This window comes from Coturnix japonica, chromosome 10 (assembly GCF_001577835.2).
Source record: "Coturnix japonica isolate 7356 chromosome 10, Coturnix japonica 2.1, whole genome shotgun sequence".
Classification (NCBI taxonomy): Eukaryota; Metazoa; Chordata; class Aves; order Galliformes; family Phasianidae; genus Coturnix; species Coturnix japonica.
The window spans coordinates 3,651,019-3,678,286 of NC_029525.1; the positions used below are offsets into that span (position 1 = coordinate 3,651,019).

The 27,268-nt window shown below is 35.0% G+C and overlaps 1 protein-coding gene across 4 annotated transcripts in view; it reads left to right on the plus strand.

Moving 5' to 3' along the window:
- Nucleotides 1-27,268, plus strand: part of VPS13C (vacuolar protein sorting 13 homolog C) — a 74,855-nt gene that overhangs the window by 45,680 nt on the left and 1,907 nt on the right. For 3 of the 4 annotated variants that reach the window (XM_015872267.2, XM_015872268.2, XM_015872270.1), the window contains 30 exons: nt 275-364; nt 793-948; nt 1,820-2,084; nt 2,639-2,799; nt 3,249-3,370; nt 3,611-3,905; nt 4,250-4,639; nt 5,599-5,703; nt 5,849-6,013; nt 6,321-6,449; nt 7,863-7,996; nt 8,401-8,527; nt 9,703-9,938; nt 10,269-10,419; nt 10,981-11,121; nt 12,210-12,291; nt 12,373-12,442; nt 13,214-13,325; nt 14,143-14,256; nt 14,386-14,522; nt 14,826-14,907; nt 15,051-15,164; nt 15,417-15,492; nt 16,190-16,353; nt 16,813-16,858; nt 17,552-17,675; nt 18,347-18,461; nt 24,006-24,097; nt 25,398-25,521; nt 25,828-25,911. In XM_015872267.2, coding sequence (XP_015727753.1) covers nt 275-364; nt 793-948; nt 1,820-2,084; nt 2,639-2,799; nt 3,249-3,370; nt 3,611-3,905; nt 4,250-4,639; nt 5,599-5,703; nt 5,849-6,013; nt 6,321-6,449; nt 7,863-7,996; nt 8,401-8,527; nt 9,703-9,938; nt 10,269-10,419; nt 10,981-11,121; nt 12,210-12,291; nt 12,373-12,442; nt 13,214-13,325; nt 14,143-14,256; nt 14,386-14,522; nt 14,826-14,907; nt 15,051-15,164; nt 15,417-15,492; nt 16,190-16,353; nt 16,813-16,858; nt 17,552-17,675; nt 18,347-18,461; nt 24,006-24,097; nt 25,398-25,521; nt 25,828-25,911 — 4,203 coding nt within the window. Of the gene's footprint in view, nt 1-274; nt 365-792; nt 949-1,819; nt 2,085-2,638; nt 2,800-3,248; nt 3,371-3,610; nt 3,906-4,249; nt 4,640-5,598; nt 5,704-5,848; nt 6,014-6,320; nt 6,450-7,862; nt 7,997-8,400; nt 8,528-9,702; nt 9,939-10,268; nt 10,420-10,980; nt 11,122-12,209; nt 12,292-12,372; nt 12,443-13,213; nt 13,326-14,142; nt 14,257-14,385; nt 14,523-14,825; nt 14,908-15,050; nt 15,165-15,416; nt 15,493-16,189; nt 16,354-16,812; nt 16,859-17,551; nt 17,676-18,346; nt 18,462-19,191; nt 22,928-24,005; nt 24,098-25,397; nt 25,522-25,827; nt 25,912-27,268 lie in introns of those variants that run through there. The other variant, XM_015872269.2, reaches the window with a different exon arrangement.

Sequence of the window (27,268 nt, forward strand, 5' to 3'; positions counted from 1 at the left end):
GACTGTGTAATAATCTAGTCCTCATTGAACTACTTGAAGTGTTGAAGTTTCTCATCCCAAAATTACTCTCGTAGACATTGTAGGGGAGAGAATGCATTATATCAATACAAGTTATTTATGATATTACTAGACCATCTGGCTGCATTTCTCTACAAGCTTCCTAGATAGTGAGTGCTTTTTAATAATGGTGTCACTGAAGAAAAATGTACAATATGTTTCACTTGTATGGACTGTTTTTTTTATATGCCTTATTTAATTTTGATTCTTTCTTTAGATTCATTATTACAACGAAACTTATGCAGTATGGGAACCTCTAATTGAAAGAATTGAAGGAGGAAAGAAGCAATGGAGTTTAAAGCTGGAAGTATGTAAATGTACTAGAAATTAAGTAATACTGGGTTTGATTAGAGAGCTGTTTCTTAATAATTTTATGTAATGGAACGCTGACCTGTCAAATGCTGTTGCTTTGAGGGAGCTATGGAATTTCACAAGAAAGAATTCAGTCTGTCAACATCAGGAGGTTTTTCTGAATGAAGTTGTTTGTGCATTGCAAAGGCAAAATGTAGCATGTAACCACACATGCAATTAGGGAATGAAATAACTTGCTTGAATTGGTATAAAACTTCCATGTTACTGTTAAGTTTGTCTGAGATGTATCTCAGATTTACAAGGTAAAGTAGATATTCCTTTGCTTGGAGAGTTTCAAGCGTAGTGCATGCTTTTTCCTGTTGTAACACGGGAGGAAAAATAGTTCAATATATTCACAATTGCTTGGTGAAATTTTTGTTGTAGATGAAGACTAACCCTGTGCAAGAAAGAAGTTTGATGCCTGGAGATGATTTCATTGTTTTTCCTGAGCCACAAACTGCAGTTAACATCTCTTCGAAGGATACAATGAATATAACAATATCCAAATGCTGTCTTGCTGTATTCAGTTATTTAGCCGAGGTAAGCATTAAATGATTTGGCTCTGTAGAGAGCTCTGTAGACTCTGTGCTGCTAGTCATCGTTCTACAGCCCTGACAAATGTTAGTGAGCACGGATGACAAGTTTTTCTCAGATAGCCCTTAAGGGTAGATAAGAACATGGTACGAGCTTTTGAAGAAGGCAGTTTCTGTGTTAGAGGAACAGATGTGCTTGTACAGGACTGAAGGAGAGAAAATGAAAGGGAAGTAAATTTCTCTTAATATGTAAGAAAATGCACTGTAGGAAACATTTATGTTAATTAGAGAGTTTTATTTCTATTTGGCCTGCTTCTTTTCTGTAAGGTGTCTGTTCCATGACAGAAATCAAACCATTTGTACAGAATTATCTTGTGTCAGTTTTATTTAACTTCCAAATGAACTATAGTTTATAAACTAATAATTGCTTATACTCTTAGTCTCTGCTGCAGATCAGCTAACGTGGATCTTGTGTAATAAAGTGGATGTTTGTAAGCCTAAGTTGTGGTTAAGTGCAAAGTATGGTGATGTTCTTGTGACTTCTGTGTTGTGACCCAGGTCATTTAGTTTTCTTGTAAAGCTGCTAACAATAAAAATCCTTATAAATGTATAATTATTGTGGTATCAATATTTGCTGTAATTTACCAAATAACAGTAAAATCTTAGGGAATTTATATTCCCTGGAATAATACTTCACATAATTACACATATGCATTTTTCTCTATATACACTATATAGCTATGCCTGCATATGTATTCAGAACATTATTTACCAAGCATTGTCTTAAGAGACTTGAAGTTTTGCATTTCTGTAGCTATTTATGTATGATTACGTAATTATAATAAGTTAATAATCACTATGTATGTTCTTAATTGCAGGCATTTTCAGAAGGGACTGCATCTACATTTGACTACTCCTTTAAAGATACAGCTCCTTTCATAGTGAAAAATGCCCTCGGTGTTCCTCTCAAAGTATTTCCTAGCTCCAGTTTTCGAATTACCAATTCAGCTGAAAAAGAAGACATGCACTATGTAGGAAGCGGTGAGAACATGGAACTGGAATACTCGTTTTTTGAAGCTCCACAACACAGGAAGCTGTCTGCCTTGTACCGACAGGAGAGCTCTGTCTTCTCATTAAGTTTAGGTATGATGCTAGGGAACACTGCAACATACAATATGTTGAGAATGGAAAAACGGATGAGTCAGTGTAGTTAACTTCAGGTAACGTATGTTGTGTTAAAACTATTTTTGAGTACTGATGGCAATTAAAAAAAATAAAAATCCAAACAACCACAAAGCCTCCCATTGGCATGTTATGAAGATAGAAATTTCAGTTTTTTTAGAGTGCTAAGTACACTTTTTCTCTTAGTCCCTTGGATAAAATAGCTGTTTTAGTACAGTCATTGATAAACTGTCTCACAGATCCCTTGGACTTAATTCACATCAAAGAATACACAAAATAATTTTTTGAGTATTTCTTACGCAAATTATAACTTGAAGTTAAAAGTTCAGATCTTTAGGAGTGTTCTGCCTCAACACTTCAGTTTTCCCTAGTGCTCAAATACCACTCCGGGTTGTTTTTGCTAGAGGCTGTCTCTGATACTTGTTATTGAGTCTAGAGAAACTTGGATGTTGTTCCATTCTTTAAAATTGTAGTATGTCTTGTGTAATTAACACTTGTGTTTTTTTATGGATTAGAACTGGAAGGATACAAGGAAGTGGTAAACATTCCCATTGCCAAACCAGGTCGACGACTGTACAACATTAAAAGCCTTCTTGATGGTCATTCAGACTCTATCATTGTACAGATTGATGCGGCAGAAGGAAATAAGGTTATTACTGTACGGTCTCCTCTACAGGTAAACAAAAACAAAACCTGAAAGAAATGTTCTTGTGAGTGATTTTGCATGTTATTCTTCATGCTTTCCTTTTGTTTGATTTCATTTGTTTGAAATAATGCACTTCTCAAAATGCTAATTAGAGTCAAATTAAGTAATTTACTGTATTCATTCTCTCTCAGCATTTTATAAGATTTTTTTTTCCTCTTAGAAATAAAAAGCCTTTTTTTTTTTTTTATTAGACTTTCTAGTATTTTGAACTTTGAGACTGAATATGTAACTCTTACCCAGGTTAACATTTTAAGCATGTTTTTACAGTTCATGGAATTTAAAAGTTAACATATTCTTCTCATGCAGTTGCCTTTTGTTTTTCTTTTGAGGTGTATTTCTTACAGAAACATTCTTCATAATTTTTACTTCAGTAACTTTTACAAAACAAATGTAATGAAAATTTTGTTTTTTGATCCTAGATTAAGAACCATTTGTCTATCCCATTTGTAATCTATAAACTGAGTAGGGAGTCCAGATTGCTGGAGCCAATTGGCACATCCAAGCCTGAAAAGGAGTTTCATGTTCCCTTACAATCATACAGGTGTGTTTTGTTTTCTGTTCTATAGAGCTGTTCTTTGTAAGACTGATAAACAAGTATAGCATTACTCTGGAAGCTTAAATTTGCAGCTGGTTAGATAAAAAGAAAAAACCGAACTGTCTTCATTTGGTAATTATGCAGTGTGCTGCAAAGTCACGCCAGAATGTTAGCAGTAACTTAGAACTGGTTGATGTTTGCAATCAGTGTGCAGATATGTGTACTTTTTCTGTCCTCTTTCTGTAGGTGTCATCTGTATGTTCGACCAACAGGAATGTTTGAGGGTCAGTTTAGAGAATCCACAACTAATATTGTCTGGAGAGAAGAGCTACATAGGAGCAATGAAGTAAAGTGCTTGTTACAGTGCCCAGCCACCGAGACCAATTTCTTGCCTCTAGTAGTCAGCACAACAGCAGTACCTGATCAGTTAAACTATATTTCAGCATATGGAGAGGAGTGGGATCCTGCCTACATTATCCATCTTCACCCTACACTGATTGTGAGGAATCTCCTGCCATACTCCCTGAGATATTTACTGGAGGTAGGTGCAAAGTAATTCAGTGTTGTTGCACCCTGTAGCGTGATTGTAAATTACATTTGAAATCATGGAGGAGGGAGGGAACTGGGTCAGGGGATACAATGGAATCAGTTTGTATTCTTGAAATCTTGAATTGTTTAGTCTTTACTATCCTGCAAGGGAAGTGCATTTGACCTTGGATTATTCATAGGATCAGGCTCAAATAAGTGATTGGATATTGTGACACATGGTGCTGAAAAAACCTAAAAAGTGAGCATCCTGCTAGAGAGGAATTAACATGCTGTTTTGTAAATGTGTACTTTTTGGGTCTCAACAGCTTGTTTTCTTCCTTTATAACTTTACTGCAGGGAGCAGCGGAAGCTCATGAATTGCTGGAGGGGAGTGCTGCAGATGTTTTTCATTCCAGAATCAATGGGGAAATAATGGAGCTTGTGTTGATAAAATATCAAGGCAAAAACTGGAATGGCCATCTTAAAATTCATGAAGGGATGCCTGAATTTTTTCCAGTATGTTTTACATGCCATTCTGCAACAGTGATGACAGTGGACTTGTACATACATATCAGGCGAATTGGAAGCCGTATGATCTTGTCTGTCTTCAGTCCATACTGGATAATCAACAAGACTTCTCGTATTCTTCAGTATCGAGCTGAAGACACTCATGTGAAGCATCCTGCAGATTACAGAGATATTGTTTTGTTCTCCTTCAAGAAGAAAAATATTTTCAGTAAAAATAAGGTATGCTTATGTTAGCTGGAGGTTGTACTTAGAAAACTTGCTGTTAAGAAGAAAAGTAACTTGTATTGCTTACCTACTTACTCTATTTATCCCAAGCGATTTACAACTTCAGGAAAATGTATTAGGTGGTGGTTGGATTGCTTTTGTGTTTTATTGTTTGATTTAGTTTCTACTTTCTCATTAATTATACATTTAGAGGGCTAATTATGCTTCATTAGAAGACTAAGGAAATAGAATAGTCTTACTGCCTGCATGCTTTCCCAGCCGTTTCTGGATGTTGTGCTGCATCCAGTCAGCTAACTTTGGTCCTGGTGAGAAACTGTTTGGTGACACAGAGTAGGTAGGGACTGCAGTGTCAGTAGGGTGAACTCCTAGCTTACCTGCCAATAAACTCTTCCCTTAGGGAGATGATGGAGGATGCAAGTTGGATGTGAATATTACTATGGAGGTATTTTCCACTGAATAATGAGGAATCACAAAATTATCTAAATTACCTTTACCATGTAACATGCACAATGTAAATATTCTGTCCAGTGTTATACAGACAAGCTTAATTTGACCGGGTTTTTACATGGTCAGATGAAGATTACTGTAGCACTAGATGCATTCTTTTTTTTTCCTTAGAGGATGCCTCTTTCCCTCTCAATGTTTTCTTCACTGATGTAGTTGAAGAAACATTTTGACCAAGTGCTATTTTATTACATTTACCTCCCCCCTTCAAGTTGGTAAAGCACCACAGAACTGTATTCTTTCCACACTGGAATGTGCTCTCATGAATGAATAATGATACTAAGTGCTTAAGCTTATCTTAACTTACTGAAGGATTTAAAAGCACTTAAATGTGTTTTTGGTACCGTTCTGCGTGATATAGTGGCACATATGTATGTATATATTCATATATAGTATGTATGAACTCTAATTTATTGAAGCATTTTCCATGTTGCTTTTTTTGTGTGTAGATCCAGTTATGTATTTCAACAAGCACTTGGTCCAGCAGCTTTTCCCTTGATACTGTAGGAAGCTATGGATGTGTCAGGTGTCCAGCTAACAGCATGGAGTATCTGGTAAGAAAGTTCTTCTGTGTTTTATGGGTCTTTTGGGACACTTGTTTTTCTTCATTTTGAGGCTTTTGTTTCAGTAGTTTTAAATCCAATGTCAAAATGAAAATGATCTTGTTGATTGTTGGAACAAATTTTCCTTCTTCAACAGGTTGGAGTTAGTATCAAAATGAGCAGTTTTAACCTTACAAGGATAGTTACCTTTACTCCATTCTACACAATAGCAAACAAATCTTCTCTGGAACTAGAAGTTGGTGAAATTGGTCCTAATGGCTCTTTTCCAACTAACAAATGGAATTATATCGCAGCTTCAGAGGTAATATTTTGTTTTGCTTCCTTTGGATGTTATCATAGACAAATAGCAGGTCTTTAGCTGTCATGTACAAAATAAAATCTCTGTAGATGCTCTGTCTTCTCTGTTGCTATGACATGGACACTTCACATAACTCAGGTGTCATATATTGGGTAAATTAATGAAATTTTTCAATTTAGATAACTGTCTATCACTAGGAACTGGGGTAAGAACCTAAGGCAGATGGATTAGTTACACAAGACTACTTACTGCTGGCTTGCTATATTGAACTCATACAAACTATTAGTCATTAATATCTCTTGTTTTACAGTGTCTTCCGTTCTGGCCTGAAAACTCATCTGGTGAACTTTGTGTAAGAGTAGTTGGCTCTGAAAGTGCATCCAAACCATTCCTGTATCAAGTCCCAGATAATGGCACTCTGTTGAGGCTGGAAGAATTGGTGAGACTACGAATCTTTGTGGTCCATACTTTATCTTAGTTTTGTAGTATTGAACTTAATGCAGCTTGACTCTTAGAAATGATTTGAGATAGAGGCCTTCTACTTTAAGGTCTTGGTGCATCACATTTCAGTTCTATCTCATAGAAAAGATTGTGAATCATGTTGACGGTCTCAGTGTTTTTTATAACTGTTGGAAGCCATCAAGGTGATTTGATTTTGACAAGCTTATAGGAGTCTCAACTGCTATTAAAATTAAAAATGGTCTTTAACACTTAAAATGTTTCTTTGAAGAGAGAATTTCTTAGATGATTTTTGTTTTTCATTTAAGGTAGCTATCCTAAAATACAATGTCTATCATGTTTTCTCAGTGAGAAAAGAAGAGCTCATGGATAAGCTTATGACTGAATTACTAAAATCTTAATTATTTCCATGTTCAGCTTTTTCAACCATTAGGGAACATGCATGTAAATGTGGCATGTTCAGATGAGTCATGAAAGATAATGCTCTTTGGCAGTTAGCTGAAATACAATTGAATGTGAAGATAACCTATCTCCAAGTTTGCTGAATCAGCTGGAAAAAGTGTTTTCAGAGCAAGATGTCAGTAACAGTTTAGAATTCTGTTCGCACACTTAAAACTGTTTATTTTTTGTACTATTCTAAGACAGTAGATACCTCAGATTTGCAAGGTAATCTTCTCTACACCCTATATATAGTGAAGCTTTATGCTGTCTTATGAAGTGGTAAATGTTTCTTTTGTGTCTCTGTGAGCTGGAGAATCCATGGGTCCATGGGATTCCTTTCCAAAAGCAGACGTGTTCCTTTCCACAGCTACTTTTAGTACAGCCTTTCAGCATAAAGAAAGAACTGAGCTGTACACATTTTAGTGGTGTTACTGTATTGGAAATACTCTGGAGGAAAGCAGGATATCAAAAGCTATTATGAGAGACTCAACGTGATTTGTTTAGGGCTTTATTCAATAGAAATTTTCTGCTCGGTGATCAGTTGGTAATCTATGATCACTGAATCTATCTTACATTTTAAGAACTATGGTGCAGTCATCTATACTTTCAGTTTTGTAAAATGTATGGAAGGAAATGCCTGCCTGTTGGTTTTATGGAGTGTAGCCAAAAAAGTAATTTAAAAAATTGTTACACATCTGATTTTATAAGCCATTTCTTTCTTACAATGAGAATATACATTTTAATCTAAACCTACAGATATTTTGTGAATGCTACTAATTTCTTAATTAAGCCACTACATATACTTGATGTTATTGTTACTAGATAATGTGGATTTTTTTCTGTTTGTGAGAGATCCATGGAAGACTGATAGGAAAGTAATAATTTATCCCTTCCTTCCTTGAATGTGTGCATGGAGCAAATACTGAACTTTCTCTCTTAACTTTCACTCCAGACAGGGGGCTTATTGGTAGAGGTGAATGTGTCAGAGCACTCTACTCTTATAAGCTTCTCAGATTACCATGAGGGAGCTGCTCCAGTGCTTATTGTTAACCATACTTCATGGGACTCCCTCAGATATAAACAGAGGTATGTGAAAGAAACAATTTGCTGATAATTATTTTAAGAGTGGATATCCTTTGAGAAGAAAGTAACAATTCTCTTTTACCATTATGGTAAATTATAATATTTTCAATTAAAAAATAATAAAAAAGCTATATCTTTCTTGTAATGAAGTATTATATACCTGCTATTAAGCAGCTAATATGATTTGAGAAACTGGAGAGGATGAAGTGGCATATGGTATAGACCATAGTTCACCAAGGGTCTCGCTACAGCTTGGAGCTGATCACTTATGCCCTTCATGCCTCACCTCCAGGAGGCTGGATCAGAAGAGTATATGGTTCCATAACTTGTTGTATTGCTTTAAGCAGTGATCTTTAAACAGATTTATCTGATCTTTATTTTAAATTTGCTATTATTTTAAACTGCAGTGGATTACAGGAGGAAATGGAGTTGAAACCGAAGCAAGTATGCCTGTTTGCATGGACAGATCCAACTAAAACAAGAAAATTGGCTTGGGGCTACTCTCGGAGCTTTGGTGAACATGATCTGCTGAAGGTAAATCTCAGAAAGGGAGAACCAGAGTAGGAGTGGAACAAGTCTAAAATTTTCAGTGAAAGTTTCTTAAGTAATTTGGCATCTCTGTATTATCCTCCTGCTGATCCTATTCTTGGTTAAGCAAGTTTTTAGGTACTGAGATAGATAGGAATAGAGGATTTCATATAGTTTCCAAACTGTGTTTTACGCTTTCCTTAGAATATTAAAGAAGTTTAGTGGAGAGCTTTGGCTGTAGAAGTATCTGTATAATACGAAGGACAGAATAATTCACTTTAGTTAGTGCTGCATTTGGCTTAAATATTTCCAATTTGCAATTGGCTTAAATATAAATATTAATAGCTCTAGGAAAAAGTGTGGCTGGCTTCCGTGTGAGAAGTGCTTGCATGGAGTAGAAAACCGAGTTGTTCAGTGCGAGCAGTATTTGTAGTGTTTCTAGCTTCCTCTATATTAAAATATCATTAAGTGGGTGCAAATACAAATGATTCCATTGGAAAATGAGTGAGGGGGTTGGGGAAGGCTACAAACAGAGGTAAATCTAGGATAAGACCGATCAGGATTTTTGTTATGTAATGGGGAAGCAGGCATTTACCGTGTAATCACTTTCTTGAGTCAGATTTTCTACGTTTATTTTAGAATGGTTTTAGTTTGCATGGAAACTTATTTCCTTGGTATATCATCACAGTTACTTTTATGTGACTTTTAAGAAGGGGATTTTTATCTATCTCATATGTGCCTCAAAAATTCACAAATGCGAAAACTCAACATTTGAATTTTTTTAATTGTTGTCAGTCTTTACTTTTTTATGGTATGCAATTTAATGCATTTTCCCCCCATGTAACTTAGGATTCTAAGTTGTTTCCTTTGTTGTGAAGGGCTTCGCTTACTAATCATTGCCAAAGTTCTTCTCACTGTCTGCTATTGCGGGGGAGTGCCTATATTTCCAAAGGACTTAAATAAAAAAGAGGGAAAGAAACAAACAAAAAACCATCCAGCTTCTTTTATTTACAGTGTTTGAGATACAACATGCTGCTAAATCAGTGTGGTGCAGTAAACTGAATCAACAACAGAAAATAGCTCTGGTTTGCTTGTGTAACAGTGAACTTGTTGCTGTATGTATATAAACAAACACTGTGGATTTACTCCTGTAATATGTTGGTTTTTTTTTTCCAATACAGGATGAATGTGGCCAATTTCCATATAATGCAAATACTCAGATACACTGGGTTTCTTTCCTGGATGGTCGTCAACGTGTGCTGCTTTTCACAGATGATGTTGCGTTGGTTTCCAAAGCATTGCAAGCTGAAGAGCTAGAGCAACCTGATCAAGAAATAATCTTGTCAATTCACAGTCTTGGACTTTCTCTTGTTAACAACGAAAACAAAAAAGAAATCTCTTACATAGGAATTACCAGGTAGTGCACGTAGAGGCCTAAATATTTCCTTGAGTACTCAAAAATTGACAGTACACGGTAAATTTAGCAGTGTGGTTGAACTGATAGGAGTGTCTTGCTTATGTGATTAATGTGGGTGAAATCTTTCAAGCAAATCCAAGTTCTGCCTTTTTTCCTGTTGTACAATTTATTTAAATGGTATATGATTGCTTTTTTTCTTAGCTTCTATAAAAAAGCAAACAGTAGTTCAATCAGGCCTGAAAAATGAGGATAGCATCTTTCTGTGTGCCTCGTGTGCATGAGAAAGGCTTAAGCATTTTAAAATTGTTAACCTTGTTGTGTGTCTTGCAGTTCTGGTGTTGTCTGGGAAGAAAAACGGAAGCAGAAATGGAGGCCGTTTAATCAAAAACAAATAAACCTTTTGGAACAATCCTATCAAAAGTATCTTAGTAAGCGTGCTTTCCAAGGTCCAGGTTGGCATAAACTGGACAGCACTACGGAGGTATGTTTTGAGTTGCAGCGTTTAAATAACTCTACAGCCTGAACGACAGTGAAAATAGACTTATATTTTGTTATTTAAGGATAGATGACCAATTGAAAGATGCTCAATATGGGAATTAATCTGTATATTGGAATAGTTTTGTGTTCTACAAAGTAAAATATCTTGTTCTTACGTAATATTGAGACAATATTGATGTATTTCCTATCTACTTATTAATAAGTAAGAGATCACCTGTCAGGACTTGGGGTAGAAGCATCAACTGGAATGTGAATAGTGGCATGTAAGCATCTTTAGTTACACCAATGTGTGATGAATAAGTATTAGGATAACACAGACATTTTTAGTTTGAGCAATTGAAGTTGCATGTAATGTACTTGTCAAAATAACTCATTTTCTTTCCATGCAAATACTTAATTTGAGTAATTTTGGAAATGCAAGTGATTATGATACAATGAATAATGTCTGTACTACATACTAGGCTGTTTATTGGTATTATAAAACGTTTTTTATCCTCAAGCTTAATTAAATGACACACTTGTTCTGTTGTCTTACTATTACCAGGTGAATTTTAGTAAGGTCCCAATGGAAATGCGCCTCCCAGTTAGATGCAGCATTCGCCGTAACTTCCTATCAGGAATTCATGTTGAGTTCAAACAGTCACCTCACCAGAGAAGCTTACGAGCTCAATTGTATTGGCTACAGGTAGGTCTTTCCTCATGTTCTATATAGTAAACACTTAAGACTTCATTGTATTCATATATCTATGTGAAGAGGTATCTCCAAATCTAATGTATATCAGGGAGTCACAGAATTGCAGGGGTTGGAAGGGAACTCTGAAGGTCATCATGTTCATCCCTCCTGCTAAAGCAGATTCCCCATGGTAGGCAGTGCAGTGAAATGTTTAGATAGATCTTGATTATCTTCAACAACTTCTCTGGTCAACCTGTTCCTGCTCTCTGGTCACTCTCAGAAGTTCTTCCTTGTTTGTATGGAACTTGCTGTGTTAGAGTTCTTTCCCATTGGCCCGTGTTCTTTTGCTGCATGTCATAGAAAATTGTCTGGCCCCATTTTGCACAGTACGGAAATGATTGTACAAAATTATGGATTAACGTAAAACAGAGCCTTAAAATGGAAAGTGTGTTTCTAAAGAATTCCAGCATTTTACCTGCACATAAGTACTGAAAGTTAATTCACTACTAGTACCTGACTAGCCTACTCCAGGTGGTGCTATTAGTGCTGATACATGAACAAGAATAATCAGTAGGTTGTTTGAGCAGGTACTTCTCAGAAGTGCTTAATGTTGGAGGAAAATACAGAGGAAAATAACTACCAACTTCATCAGCACTGGCTGTCCTTCAGAGCCTTGCACAAAGGAGGCACTTGTCAAGGACCCCATTGATGCTTTTTCTACCAGCTGCTGGGGAAGAATTTCCTCTTTATCTTTCTTTCATGTTTTGTTTTTTATTTTGCATGAAGGTGGTACTTGTTATTAGTGTCAAACATACCATCAGCTACAGATCGTCTAAGTGAATGTGTGTGTGAAATTCCATAAGCATCCCCTTGCAGCATTTTGAACCATTAGATCTACCACTTCAAAAGTATATTCTTAAAATTATTGCAGCAAAGTTTTCCTTCTCTTTCTCCTTCCCCTAAGAAGAATGGGGAAGGAGTATGAAAACAACATTGAAGTATATTTAAAAAAAAGAAAGTTCCCCAAGCATTCTAAAACTGAAATGGTCTTTGATTATTGTTGTATTAAAACACGAGTCTAATTATTATGATAATTTTAGGTTGATAATCAGTTACCAGGATCGATGTTCCCTGTCGTGTTTCACCCAGTAGCCCCTCCCAAGTCAATTGCTCTGGATTCAGGTAAGTGAAAACTTCTAATGATACCAGAATTACGCAGCCTTGAATTTTGTCGCTTGACAGTTTATTTATTTTTTGTTTCAGAACCAAAACCGTTCATTGACATCAGTGTTATCACTAGATTTAATGAATACAGCAAAGTACTGCAATTCAAGTGAGTTTAATCGTGTTGTAATGCATCTTTAGAGGTCTTATTTAAATGACCATTATTTTAGCAGTGGATTGTTCTATATAAACTACTCCTGACTTGGATTGAGTTTTCAATGTCTGTAATGGAAGAAAACCCAAAATTTAAAAATATTTACTTTCTAAAATAAGAATTGATCCTGTTAACTGCTAAGGTAGTTCTTTAGTGATCAGAATTATATTCTTCAACTGAAACATCAGAGTTGCATCTCTGCCTATCTGCTATACAGTGCTGGGTTTATTTGGTGCTTTAACAACAGACAACTCATTCAGTCTCTAATGTTGCTCAAGACAGTATTTCACTGTGTAATATATCTTCTCCAGTTTGTATGTCTTTGTCTTTCTTTGAGTTCTTCTACTATGAAGTGAGATGAAAACGTTCTAGTGGTTACTTATGAGTTTTTGTACCTGGCTAATATAGGTGTGTAATATTTGAGGATGGTCATTTTTACTGAAATAAATATTCAGTTATGTGACAGGCATTTGGATAAGAAGAACAAATATATTAGTAAGATGAAACCAGCAGATTTGCAGTGTTGCAGTAAAGCCATACATAATTTCACCTGACTATTAAGTCCTCTCAGCTGTAAATAAATTTTTTAATTTAATTTTTTTTTTTTTTTTTTTTAATTTGCTTTTTTAATAAGCATTATTGAGTAACCAAACCTTAGTTACTTATACAAGTTTAGCTTAAATTCCGGGTGCTTTCATATACCCACTGTTCATCTTCCCATTTTAGGTACTTCATGGTTCTTATCCAGGAAATGGCTCTGAAAATTGACCAAGGATTCTTAGCAGCACTTATTGATTTTTTCACTCCATCTACAGATCCAGAAGATGAAAGGCAGAGGGTAACATATGGGAGAAACTGATTGTTGCCACATTAGGTCCTTACAGGCCTATGTGATTTTCTGAATATTTCAGTAAATATTGCGTTAGAGATCAATAAATGAAGAGACTTAGTAAAATAATTGTCAATGAAGCACTGGGATTTTCATTCTCTTGTAGGGTTGGGTATTACTGACAGACAAGTTTGAGTAACTGATATAGGGGTACATGTAATTGTTTCTTTCTTTTAATCTTTAATAGTTTGACACAGTTGTTTCAACTGTGGCTGCAGAGTGTTAGGGGTAGTAGATTAAAGTTAGGATATGTAAAGTAATCTTTTAACCGACTTGTCAGTAGTGATGTGTAACTGGAAAGTGGTATATGTATTTTTTTCATAGAAATGATATCTTCAGATGTGTTATTTAAAGTTCTAATCTGGTGAGGAAACACAAAAATGCAAATGACCACAGTTAGTTACTTTAGTAATATTTCTGAATTAATATGGTAGTAATATCTGGTAGTGACTGAGAAATATAAGGATGTATCAAGTAATCAAGAGGTACTAAAAAGTCACAGAAATTTTTGTGTTTACCCTTTTCCTTAAAAAGGCTTAGTGTTACTACAGTCTGGAATGGAAAAGCAATTAGCTCATTTCCAGTTTTGGAGTTGCTGATTGTTTAGTTAGCTTGCTGTTTTGCTGTATTTGTACACAATTATTGTTTGGCTTTTATTCATATATTTACGTATGTTTATGTGTAGTATATATGTGCTTGTGTGTTTTTTCTGCTATTACGTATGTTGATAACCTGTTCAATTTTCTTTCTTTTTATATTAAAATAGTCTAAATTAATTCAGCAAGATGTGGATGCACTTAACACTGAACTAATGGAGACTTCCTTAACAGACTTGTCAATGCTGAGCTTTTTTGAGCTTTTTCATATTTCTCCAATTAAGGTATGTAATAGATGATTGGAGGTAGTAAGGCACTTGATAAAAATAATTTTTTCATTCTTTATGCTAAAGTAAATGGTGCAAGCAACCTTTTGAATTAACTTGTTGGTTTTACTAATTCCTTCTTTACAGTTGCATTTGAGTCTGTCTCTGGCTTCTGGTGGAGAAACATCAGATAAGGGTGGAGAAATGATAGCCATCCATTCTCTTAATTTACTGTTGAAAAGTATTGGAGCTACTCTAACAGATGTGGATGATCTTATTTTCAAGTAAGCCAAAGAAGTCTTTTTATTTTAACAATTTGAAAATAAATGTACTGTATACTTTTGTTAGAAGGTCTGTATTAAACTTTGCTGATTGTCACTAGTATAAAAGGATGGAGCCTCTATGGAGGAGGAGGAATGCAGGAGAGGTGTGCTTTCTTCTCTTTTTCAAGTGAATATAGCTTATCTCAAGTTTATCTCAAGTACAAAAACAAACAAACAAAGCCCCCTAAAAACTCATAACTACTGACATGGAGGAAGAATATCTATAGATAACATACAATTACTTCACAATTGTTTGTCTTTCAGACTTGCATACTTTGAAATTAAATATCAGTTCTACAAGAGAGACCAACTGATGAAGAGAGCTGTTAGACATTATAGTGAGCAGGTAAATTTTAGTCAAGCTTTTATATAAAATATTGAGTAATTGTCTTTACAGAATGTGGAAAATAGGAATGATGAATGAAAGCTGCTGTTTTCTTTTTCCTTAAGTTCATGGTTTTATTTTTTGTTGCTTTTGTTTTTATTTAGTTCCTGAAACAGATGTATGTTCTTGTACTTGGGTTAGATGTTCTTGGAAACCCATTTGGCTTAATCAGAGGCTTGTCTGAGGGAGTTGAAGCTTTCTTTTATGAGCCTTTCCAGGTATGACTTTGATTCTTTAACCATACATATATAGTAGGCTGATGAGATAAGCAGGTAGGGTTGTAGTCTTTTTGTCATTGTACTCTGCACTGTTAGCATAAAAAAAAATACAAAGGGGTTTTCTCAACTTTTAAAGAAGTGCCATATTAAAACAATCTTCCTCTGGCTGATGTAAAAGAATTGCTAGAACTTACTTGAAATGCATGTATAAGTACATAGTTTTCTTCTAATGATAATGGGCTTTGTTTTCAGGGTGCTGTTCAAGGACCTGAAGAATTTGCTGAAGGCTTTGTAATTGGTGTTAGAAGTCTTCTTGGACATACAGTAGGTATGTATCCTGCTGCTACTCATTTGATAAAATAGATTAACAAGTGGATTACATTTACGTATTCTTTTTCTCATTTCAGAGGGGAGTTACATGAAAGAAATGTCCCATAGGTATTCTCAATACAGGAGTTTAAGTTGCAGTAAAACAGCACAATGAATGTTCGATAGTACAATGAATGTACAATAGTACAGCCAGTCTTCGCCTTACAGACCATTCGCACCTGACTTACTAGAGAGCGTCTAAATCTGTTTTGCAGAACAGGGAAGCAAACTGAGGAAAAGTTGTGTGTACAACTGAATTTGTAACATGTTGATGAATGAAGTGATGGATGAATGAAGTGAGGATGAATGAAGAAAGTGATTCTATTGATTCCAAAATATCTGGGAAAGCCTGAGAACTGTACTTTTCCTGTGTTCTTGTTACAGTTACCTTCTATGTTTATTCAGCTGTGTGTTACATTTAGTAAAGAAAGTCAAAATCCATTCAGTATGATATGTGATACGTACTGAGCTGATGTAAACATTATACTAAACTAATGGATTCAGGCCAATTTCTTTTCATACTCAACATAATAGTCAGCTTATGTAAATTGGTAATACCAAAAGTCAATATAAGGGAAGTCTCTGTGGTTTTCTGTGCTTTCTACTATTAAATTGTGAAAGAAAAATGGCTTTTACTTTCTGATCTGTTCCATTAGGTGGTGCTGCAGGGGTGGTGTCTAGGATCACTGGTTCTGTTGGGAAAGGTTTAGCAGCCATTACTATGGATAAAGAATATCAGCAAAAACGGAGAGAGGAAATGGGTCGTCAGCCAAGAGATTTCAGCGGCAGCCTGGCTAAAGGAGGAAAAGGCTTTTTACGGGTATGAATTGGAAGCTGAGTATATAATGCAACAGCTCTTAATATACACTTCCACATATATAATTTTTTATAATGTCCTCTTTTGGCTTTATCTAAACATGAACTAAATAGAAGACAAAAACAGGAAGTCAGCTTATAGGACACTCAATATCCTCAATATCAATTGTTTGCTTCAGCGTTTGAGGTTATGAAGATAATGTCTTAAAAAGGGAAGTTGTAAGAAATAACACAAATTTTTCTTCTAAAGTAACTGGGCCCTTTATATTTTCTTCCAGTCGATTCTGCCAAATAAATGTTACTCGAGCCGTTTCCAACTTTTACTTTCTATTTTAGAGTAAAAAATATAATACTGATATTGAACATCATTATCAGCTTTTAAAATTGTGAGAATATTGGTTTCTTAGCTGAACAATAGCATTCTAACTTCTAAGTAGGGACTTAATTATTTTCTTTGTTCCAGGGTGTTGTTGGGGGTGTGACAGGAATAATTACTAAACCTGTAGAAGGTAAGTTGTGAGCCTGCATTACACCACTTACTAAAGATTTTTTTATTATTAAAATTAATATTTAGTATAGACTTTAAAATAAATTTCTGTTTTGATGCTAAAGCATAGAAGGATTATTTTTGTATTTCTAGATCAAATGCAACCTTCTGCAATGTTTTACTCAGATACATTTACAACTGTTATTTGCTTTTGTATGAATTAGGGAGGGATTGTCTTTGCAATGTATTATTTTAGGCTTGGTGTAGTAACCAGATTGCTCTTGAAAGCTAGAATAAAAATGCTAACAGTGGTTGTATGAAAAAGCAATAACTTAAACAGTAGTTGAAAAAGTTTTAGAAGTAATGACATAGGGGCATAGCTTTAGTGATTGCAAGAAGCACTTGGTCACTGCTCTTAGACATAGGGTTTGGGGTAGTTCTGTGTGGAACCAGCAGGTGTACTTGGCCTATGGGTCCTTACTGACCTTAGCTGTGCTGGCTTTGAAGGCAGCTGAAGCTTTAAATGAACAGCTGCATGACTGAATGGGCAATCTGACTTATGTGGAGAGCTTCATAGTAACTGGATCAGTTCCTGTGGGCTCTGTTTAGACAAAATGTTCTAATGATGTTTGGAGCTATAGTGCTTTAATTCTGTGGCTACTATCTTCTGGCAGATCATTAAAACTGTCATTCTTTTCCCCTCTTTCTTCTGAAGGGGCTAAAAAAGAAGGTGCAGCTGGATTCTTCAAAGGAATTGGAAAGGGACTCGTAGGAGTGGTTGCCCGCCCAACAGGTGGCATTGTAGATATGGCGAGCAGTACCTTCCAGGGAATTCAAAGGTAAAAAGTCAAGAGGATATTTTGACATAGTCCCTGTATGTTGCACACCATGTATTGAACTGATGCAGTAGTGATGCTAAATCATTTGTGTTATGTATGAAATTCAGTAGGATTTATAGGACCGAGAGACACGACCAGCCTCTAATGAATTTCCATTATGTTAATCTCAGGAAATTGCTGCTTTAGAATTTGTCTTGCAGTTTTACAGGTCACATGGACAAGAACTAGCTTGTTTTCTCATTTCAGTCGCTTCACTTACGAAAAAGTAATTCAAGTATCTTATTTAAGTTTTTCTTCTGAGGTATATTTGTGTACTGCTGAATGGAAAAGTTTAAATGTCATTTAAACTTACTGTAAAAATTTACCATTACCAGTTTAAAACTCAGCGATGGGGTATGTGTGTTTTAAGGGAAGCTTATGAAAATGTTAATGAACTTGAATTCTTATTACTTGCCAAGGCATGGGAGTAAGCTTTTGTTAGTTATGTTGTTGTTGGCTAATTCTCTAATGTTATTCTGGGTATGTCACTGGCAGTGTGTCTTTGTTGTTTACACCTTTAGGACAATTGTGTAGTTTAAGTGAGATAGTAAATAGATGAATGCTAAGCATAGATAGGTGAAATTCAAATGTGTAATGAGCTAATGAGAATACTGCTCCACTGTCCTTAACAGGGTGGCAGAATCAACAGAAGAAGTACCTAGTCTCCGCCCTCCACGTTTCATTCATGAAGATGGCATCATCCGACCATACGATAGAGTGGAAGCTGAGGGTTATGATTTATTTGAGGTATGACTTGCATTGTAAATGCACTTTTAAGTTCTCTGTCCTACAGGATTCCTTAAAGGATGTTAGAAATTCAAATAGGGGGAAAAAGAAACAAACAAAACAAAAGCATTGCTCTGAAGGGAGGTAGGATTAAGGATACTTTGAAAATATGTGGAAATGTTAAGAGAAACACTCTTGGCACTCAGATGAAACACTTTGCTGAAAAACCAGCACTTACTACTAGTAAGTCATCCTCACAAACAAAGCAACTGGTACATAGCGTGAAAAGAGCTTGAACTGCCTTATTTATTTTCTATATAATACAATTACTGGGTTTCCTGGTTGTCTTAGCAATGGAGAAAACTGTATGAATTCTGAGAATACCACCTTTTGATATTTATTATGTTATTTGTGATGCTAGTGTTTTGTAACTACAAGCACTGTGTGGACATCTAGGCTGCTTTTACGTTTGGATGTGGCTGAAGTAGAGGGAATTAGTAACAGTTGTATTCAAGCTCTAAATAATTGACGTAGTTGAATTACATTTCAACTTCCTTAAAGAATTTCAATTTTTTATTTTTATTTTTTATTTTTTGCTAAAAATTACAGTAAAGTAACTTTCCTGATGGACATGTAAAAAAAGTAAAAGTTGCTAAGTTGGTACTTCCTTCTTAATGTTCAGTTTTAGTCTTTATTTCCTAGTCTATTTCTAATGTTTTTCTTCTTTCTCTTTCTCTCCTGGCATACGCAGCAAGAACTGGAATAAAGGAGTAAACGTTTTCCTTATTTCTTCTTGATTTCCTTTGTGAACTTTAATTAACCTTAATTATTTTAGATTAAGGGCATGATTGCATTTAACTTGTCCTCTCCCCACTTGTCATGTCTTTTCTTTGTAGTAGATAGTGTTTCATGTTGTCCATGCTAAGAAGGCAAACTAAAAATGAACTTGAGTTTCTAAGGTAAGACTGGTTAAGTGAGGAAGATGAGAGGGAATAGGGAGCGCTTTTCTTTTATGTCTGTTTTTATGAGAACGCTTAGCTCCTTCTGAATGGCAGGTAATAAGGACACTTGAGTAGGAGAAATAATAATCATGGTAGCATAGATGCTGAATATGCTTGGTTGTTAATGTTACCATTCTCATAGAGCTAGGACTGTGGATGAAGGGAGTAATGTATGAGCAACAAAACTTAAAATAGTACTGAATAGAAAATACTACTTTGAAAATTTTTGCTTATAATTTCATAATTACAGGGAAATACTGTTTCCATAAAAACTTCAAGAAAACTTTGTCGTTCTGGTTTCTGTAATATGCTATAGGCCAATCACTTAGATGTTTGATGAAGCCCTGTGCCTTTCAGTAATCATTTCTACTACTACTCTGTGGAATTCCATCAATTAGAGATATTATAGCCAGTTTATTGACTCTGATTTCATTCACAGAATCTTCTGGGACTTTTCTGTTTAACATAATTAAGTGTCAAATTATAGTTAAATATATTTCTACAGGAAGTGATGCCATAAATTTCATTTCTAACGCAGCACCGTAAATTAACAAAGCTGAACAAGTTGTCTTAGGAGCAAAGTAATTTCATGTAATAAATGAACAGAACTTCAAGCAGATACATCTCTGCTGCTAATACCTTCAGAATTCAGAGTTCAATAGTCAACATTTTTCATTTAAGTTGATTAAAGAAAGGAAATGTAATAGGGATTTTTTAATTTTAGCTATTTTAGAGGAATTGTTGTTATTATGTATGGAGCAAAACAGTTTTTTTCATACAATGAAATTTTTTTTAATTTTAACTTCTGTTATTTTTAAATAGTGCAGAAGATATTTTTCACTAATCTTGTGCTTTCTTACTAGTTTCACTGCTTGCTCCATCTGTTAAAAAGGAAAATGTAGCATAATTAGCACTGAAAAGTGGATGTTTTGCATTTCTCGTACATCTCATATTTGTTTCTTTCTTTGGCCTAAATTGTTTTGATCAGAATTATATACTAAACAAGAATGAAGCCTGTGCATAGTCCTTTAGATGGTCTCTTCCTTTTGGAAGCCAATTAATTGAACACAGCTTTTATTTTACTTACATGTGTATTTTAAACTGGTTTTGATGTCTTACCTAGAGTCTAGCATTGGGAAAGTTATGTTTCTAAGTATAAATTCCAAACAAGGTGGGCAGTGTCTTACAGGAAATAAGATATTCCAGCAGGGAAAACAAATCAGAAGGTCAGTTTGTATGGACAAATTTATTTGCCAAAAGTTAATTTATGCATCAGTTTGGTTTATTTTTGATTCTGGTTCTGACCCAAGAGTGCAAGTAGTTCAACCGGGATTTTCTCCTTATCTCATTAACTGTTTTTCCCCCCTCCCCTTTGTAAGAAGCTGAAGAATAAAAATTATTCAGAATTGGAAAACTGTAATATGTAAATGTGTTTTGGATTCTTAATTCCTATATTCTCTTGCATGCTTGGCTTCTTGATGCTTTCTATCTGCTGAACAAACATTGACCTAGAAATTATTCTCCTGCCTATGCAGTTAAAATTATTTCCAGTTCCATTCTTACCTCTGCCAAATACTTTTGTATCTTGCCTTGACTGTATCATCCCTGATTCTGCCACTGACTTATACCTTATTAAATTGAGTAATTAATTCAAATTCAATTTAGAAAGCTCTGCTTCTTGCCTATTGCTTTAGCCATGTTAATGGCACAGCTCAGATCCATTTACAGAGTTCATTGTTGGTATCAAATTACAGATGACTTTCCTTAGTTGATTTAAAAACCTCGTGTTTCAATATGCTTTTTTTTTTTTCTTTTCAGTCACATATTAACTCCTTCTCTTTTCCATGGGAAAATCTTAGCATTCTCATTACTCTGACTTAACTCCTCTACAGTGGAGCTGTGCAAAATACTTTTCTAGTTCACTCTGCTTTGACTTTTTAAATTTACTCTGATATGTATATCCTTTTAAAATAAATATATATATCCAAGGTTGGAACCTTGTCATGTTACCTTAAGGAATGGATGCCTTAAAAATATCCAGTGATTGGACAAAAGATGTTTAACGTAAAAATGTAGATGTTTCTAAATGTTAGAGCTGGTGAGCATATGTATAGGTCAAATCTTAAAAGACAAATTTGTTGCTGTTTTTCTTCTCAGAAGGGTGATGGGTTTTTTTGGGTGCACAGTGAGGAGTAGGATGGATTAGGCTGATTGGCTACGATGTTCATTAGGAAAAAAAATGGCAACTTGAGGAGAATTGTTTCTTGAGAAATGAGTTTACTCATGAGCTTGGTTAGTTGTTGCCTTTTAATGTGTGGGTATTACTGCCTGTTCTGATGAGGAGACTCCCATCTATCCCCATCACTTGAGGTCTGGCAGGATGTGATGTGTTCTTATTCTTGTCTGTAGTGCTACTTTGCCTCATTTCCTAGTTAACACATGGAGCTTTATTAAGGGTATAGAGTACTTTAGGAATGATTAGGTGATGTTATTATTTTTTTTCAGTACGAAAAACAATATCTGTCAAAAAATGACAGATTCCATATCTAGTTGAGTTTCAGTTCTGCTGTGTATATATGCATTAGCTCCTTTATTTCCACGTAAAATAACAGGAATTGCACTTTTAAAAAGTGCTGTAGTAGTCTCATCAGAATAAAAGCTTCTGATAAAGATGCCTGAATTTGAACAGCGTATGCATATCACAAAGTAATTTGCATCAAGAGACCCCTCTTTACATAATGCACCACTGTAATGCATTGAATTTGTATCAGGAGTGTTGGTACAGCTCTGGCAAATACTGCATTTGTTGGGCTGAGAGCTCCATGGAGGCTCTTGTCTTGGTATACAAAACTTAATACCAGGATAGCTTTTGAAGTTAGGGTTACAAAACCAGACTTTCTCATCAAAGTTTTGAGTTTAAATGGAGGAATAAGATTATGAATAAATCTGTTCAAAAGTGCAGTATGTCTCACTTTTTGCATATCCAACAGCAATTCAGAATGTGAGTTCCAACTTATGAATTGTGGTCTTGCACAATGATGTGTTTTGCTTTCCTTTTCTTGTATTTAAATGTATATATTCAGATTTATATAGCTGAATCAGCTATGATTTGGGTATAAAATGTAAGGTTATGTTGTGATTTTTAATAATTTGCTGCTGTCTTTCTATGTGTGAAGCCATCCTTTGTGGCGTGTTTTTCTCTTTCATGTCTATTTTACAGTATTGAAGTTCTAAGATGGTCAGAAAATTGATTTTACAAGTATATATTATAGAAGATGGGGACCCTATATTTTTGCTTGGTTCAAAAATTGTATATATATTTTGATATCGCATTCCTTAGGATCAACTCCAGGAAAACACTATGCTGTTGATTTCATCTACTGTGCATTTATCCATGTTTGATCTTAAAGGGTTTTGCTGGGATCTGTTGAAATGTATGATGATGCTTTAAGATACTTGTTTAAATAAATGAGAATAAAATGCAAACATTGAAATTTCTTTCAATTGATTCTAAAGTAGGCTGGAATTAGAGGTTTCTTCATGTTACTTGATCTGCATTGAGCTTTTAGCCTGTGTAATTGACCATAGACAGATGAATACAGAGTCAAGTCATAGTCAGCTATGGAAATTTAGGAGGTCATTTATTTACAGGGAATAACTAAAACTGTACTGGGTGGTGGTCTTTGTTGTTCTTCCCTCCTTCGTTTCCAAGGTGCTCTTTCTAGTTTATCAATGAAGTTAACTGTTATACAGCAGCTGAATTCCCCAGTAACAGAAGTAAACTGAAACTTCCCTCAGATTCATTGATGTATCAGTCTGAAATGCAATGTCTTTAAGCTAAAATTTGGGTGTTATTTAAAATTTACTGTGAGACTCTGCAGTACCACTTTGGAGTCGATTGAATACTGTAAAGCTGGTGATGTAGATAAAACAGCTCTTCACGTGACTGCTGTGTAGAATGGATAAACAGAAAAATACTTCATCAAAAAATAGTTAAGAACATAAAAATAGTTAGAAGGCACTTCAGTGCTATTTTGAGGCTTTTCTAAACTTCTCTTTTTAGTTGTTCATTTAATTTGTAGCAGACTAACAGAAATGTGATGGGTAGTTTAATCTTTGCTTTCATATACCTACCATATTTAGAATGTGGAATAAGCATGCTTGTTTTAGCACTTCAGAAGCTGACCTTGAGGAGCACTGAGTATTTGTAACTTGGTTATTTCTGTGGGTCTAAGACAAGCGTTATATTCCTTAAAGCTGCTGTCACAGGATTTTCACTCTTGAATCGAGTATGCAATGTAGGATGTAGCAGAATAGGAATTACTAAACAGTAATTAGTACAAAATAAAACTTCAAGGTAAATAAGTAGTCTAGTAACACTATAGTGTCACATTCTCCCTTTTGAATGGTGGGAAGGATCAGATATTTCACTGCTGCAGGACTGGGAGCACTGTGAGCCTGCCTTGAAAGCAGCAGTTCAACTAGGTAATCCTTTTGAGATGTTTTTGGATTGAAAACATTGCTTTGACTTCTGTTTTTACAGGCCAGATATTTTCTTTTTCAGAAACTGCACATAACAAAGCTGGAAAAAGAGAACTACCGATACCACTGTGGGATTTCAAGAGGCAGAAGGGCAAACCTTATTGTTACCAATAGGTACTGAGTTCCAAAGGCTTTTTATGAGCTTGTTTCAATTCAGGCATCTGGCTAAGTCTGAAATTATAGCTGTTCTTTGCATGTGCACTTTTCTTATTTGTTTTCTTATTGATTTTATAATTTGTTGTCTTTTATTCACAATGTGAGATCATAATCAGTGATATTGACACTAGGTACTAATTCAGGAAGCTATTTTAATTGATTCTAAGGTCAGTGACTATTTCATCCTATTGGGGGAAATGCTTTTTTTCTGTTTCTGATGTTCAAAATTAGCTTGTGTGGTGTCTGCAGTCAAACCAGTGTTTTGATGATGCATGTTTACAAGCTTCTTAAGTTAAAAGTACGCTGAGTCAGAGTTTATTTTATTTAAATTATAATGAATATTAAATCCATCAGATGCTATTTAGAATGTAAGATATTGCTTGTCTTGAATGGTGTGAGAGCTCAAAACCTTGTAACTATGCTAAGAAAAGATTATCATAGTCATGTATTATGATCTCTGCATCCTAGATGGTTACTAGTTTCTGCCCTTTGCCTGGATGTATGTGGTGGGCTTATCCATACCAAGAATCTGGGCAACAGCCATCTTGTATTTGTTTTATAACAGGTAGTGCACTTCATGCTGTGGCATAACAAGATTTTTAAGATAGGTGCTGACTTATTTTTATGGTAGTTAGATGGTTTAGCTTTGGATTGTTTTGTTGTTTTTTTTTCGTTTTTTTACAGCTTCAGTTAAATGTGTATTTCTGTCCTTAATCCAATTGGTCAATATATACTTGAAGCTTCTAGCTTAAGTCCATTAAGAACTGCCACTTTCTTAAATTTGTATGCTAGGCGATATTGGAGATCTAAAGGGATGATGGGGCAACTTGTTTGCAAATGTAAACTGTAGCAATGGATCATCTGTCAGTCTATTTATGTACTTATTTCACTATGTAGCCAGTATTCAGCTGGCTGACTGCTGTCGCATAGTAGATGCATTGAGGGAGCTGGTTAAATTTAAGTCATATTCTTCCATTATCCACTTTTGTTAAAATGCTTAGATTTTCAGAGGCTGGTGTTTTTTGATTAATTTGCTTGAGCATCCCATATGATAACATGGAAAGTGTGAGTCTTAAGGACAAAGTAATGGTCCTGGAATATATATTAAGGAAATACACTTGAACTGCTACTGAATGGATACTTTTGATCCACATAAAAAATACATTCTGAAACATATTTATGTTCTCCATTTTGTTTTCTCATAAAGTTGCGATTTCTGGTAGAAATTGTGTATTGACATGTTTTTCTTTCTGAGCAGGAGGGTGATATATGTAAAAGAGGTGGAAATCTTAGGTCATTTAACAGCAGAGTGGAATTACTTATTTGAAGACTTTACACGCCCTCCTACCTGCGAAGGACGTGTTTTAAAACTAACTGTTTTGGTAAGGAAATTGTGTGGTTTGTCTTCTTTTTATTTTAAATTAATATTATCTATTTTAAATTATTTGTTATTGAACACTGCTTATTTAGAGGTCCAAAGATGCTTTTAATTAATCTAAACTAACTAAGGTAACTCCCAGCTTTGGAGATAAGAGAAATCAATTCATATGTTTCCAAAGTAGGATGTGTTGGTCAGAGGATGAATTGAAGTCTAAGCTGAAGTTGACACTCAAACCATTTATGTGTCAGATTCTGCGTTCTTGTTTTGTGAGTCACCTGAACTGTATTTTTGTGCCCCTTTGCAACAGGATCAAAGGATGTTCCAAAGGAAGGACAGTGTAGGTCATGGATGTGTAAAAGCAGTTGAACTTGACGATGAGGCTGCAGCAAGGGTATATCCTTTATTTTTCTGTTTTCTTTTGTCTTACGATGTTATTGTGCTTGTTGAAACTCCAGTCATCTAAAAAATCATAACGTTCTCATTCCTAGGAACTGTTTACTGTATTTTCTTGTTGAAAAATGAGTTTGACCAGGAAAACAATGAGATAAGACAGTTCAAAACATTTGAGGGTGTGTGCAAGAATAAATGAAGTTGCATCGTTTTGTACTTTGTACATTATAACTTATTAAAAGGAAATAATTCGAATAATCAATTAAGTTCATTGTAATCAGCGTATGTCTGAATTATGCTCCCTTCTCATTATTTCAGGGTAACTAAATTAACCCAGTAAGTGTACTTCTGTGTGAAAAGAATTATTTATTCCCTGTTCCTCAGGCTCTGCTGGTTTTCTAGCATTTATTTTCTGATGTTTGTTCAGGTTGATGCTGGAGAGGCTGATTTGGGGGAGTGTTTGTTCTGTGTTCTTGGGTCTTGTAGCTGACTTACACAGGCTAAGCTAACAATTTGCATTAATTCTGTGATTCCTCAACAACAGAGAAATTTAACTATCTAAATGGGTAACTATCTGCCTTAATGTTGTTTTGTATCAAATTATGAGAGGAAGAATTCTTCCTAGTATTAAAAGTGGATTCAGTTAAACCCACTGCATCTTGTATGCACAATTAAAATGGCACCCTGAGTAAATAGCAAGTCACAATTGGAATATGGCCACATTGCTCCTGTGAAATAGATGAAGACCATCTAAAAGATGCGATTAGACAGGGGAGGAAGAAGGCATGTGGCAGCTCCTTTTTTTTCTCCATACTGAAACAGCATGTATTACTACTTCACTGTCTCTTACCTGAAGAAAAGGTGTTTTTCAGTGTTATTTTGTGACACACATTCCAGGTAATGCTTTTGTTTGACAAATGAAGATAATTTTGATTTTATCTGGCAATGCCTGAGAAATATTTCTTTTTGTTTCATTCTCTTTTTTCTGTTACTATTTAATTACTGTTCCTTTGCTTTTATTCATAATGTTATGTGTATGTTGAAAATAAATTTCTGTGTCCTGTTCACCTTTTGTGAATTTCAGTTGCTCAGCTTTATTGGTAATTCTCTACGATTTGCATCTCCCTTCTTTGTGTATAGTTTACACACATAAATCTCTGCTGATTTGACAAGATGCTGCACAAAAAAAAAAAAAGCGTACTTCATAAACAAGATTCTGGGTTTCATTTTTGCCTCTTTTAACAATTTCTGAGTTACCAAGAATCTATAAATGTTTGAATTGCTTCAGCAACACTAATGCTTGCAGTCTGTCCATCCAGCTTAAATTACTCTCTATTCCTGTTTGGGGTAGAAGTTGA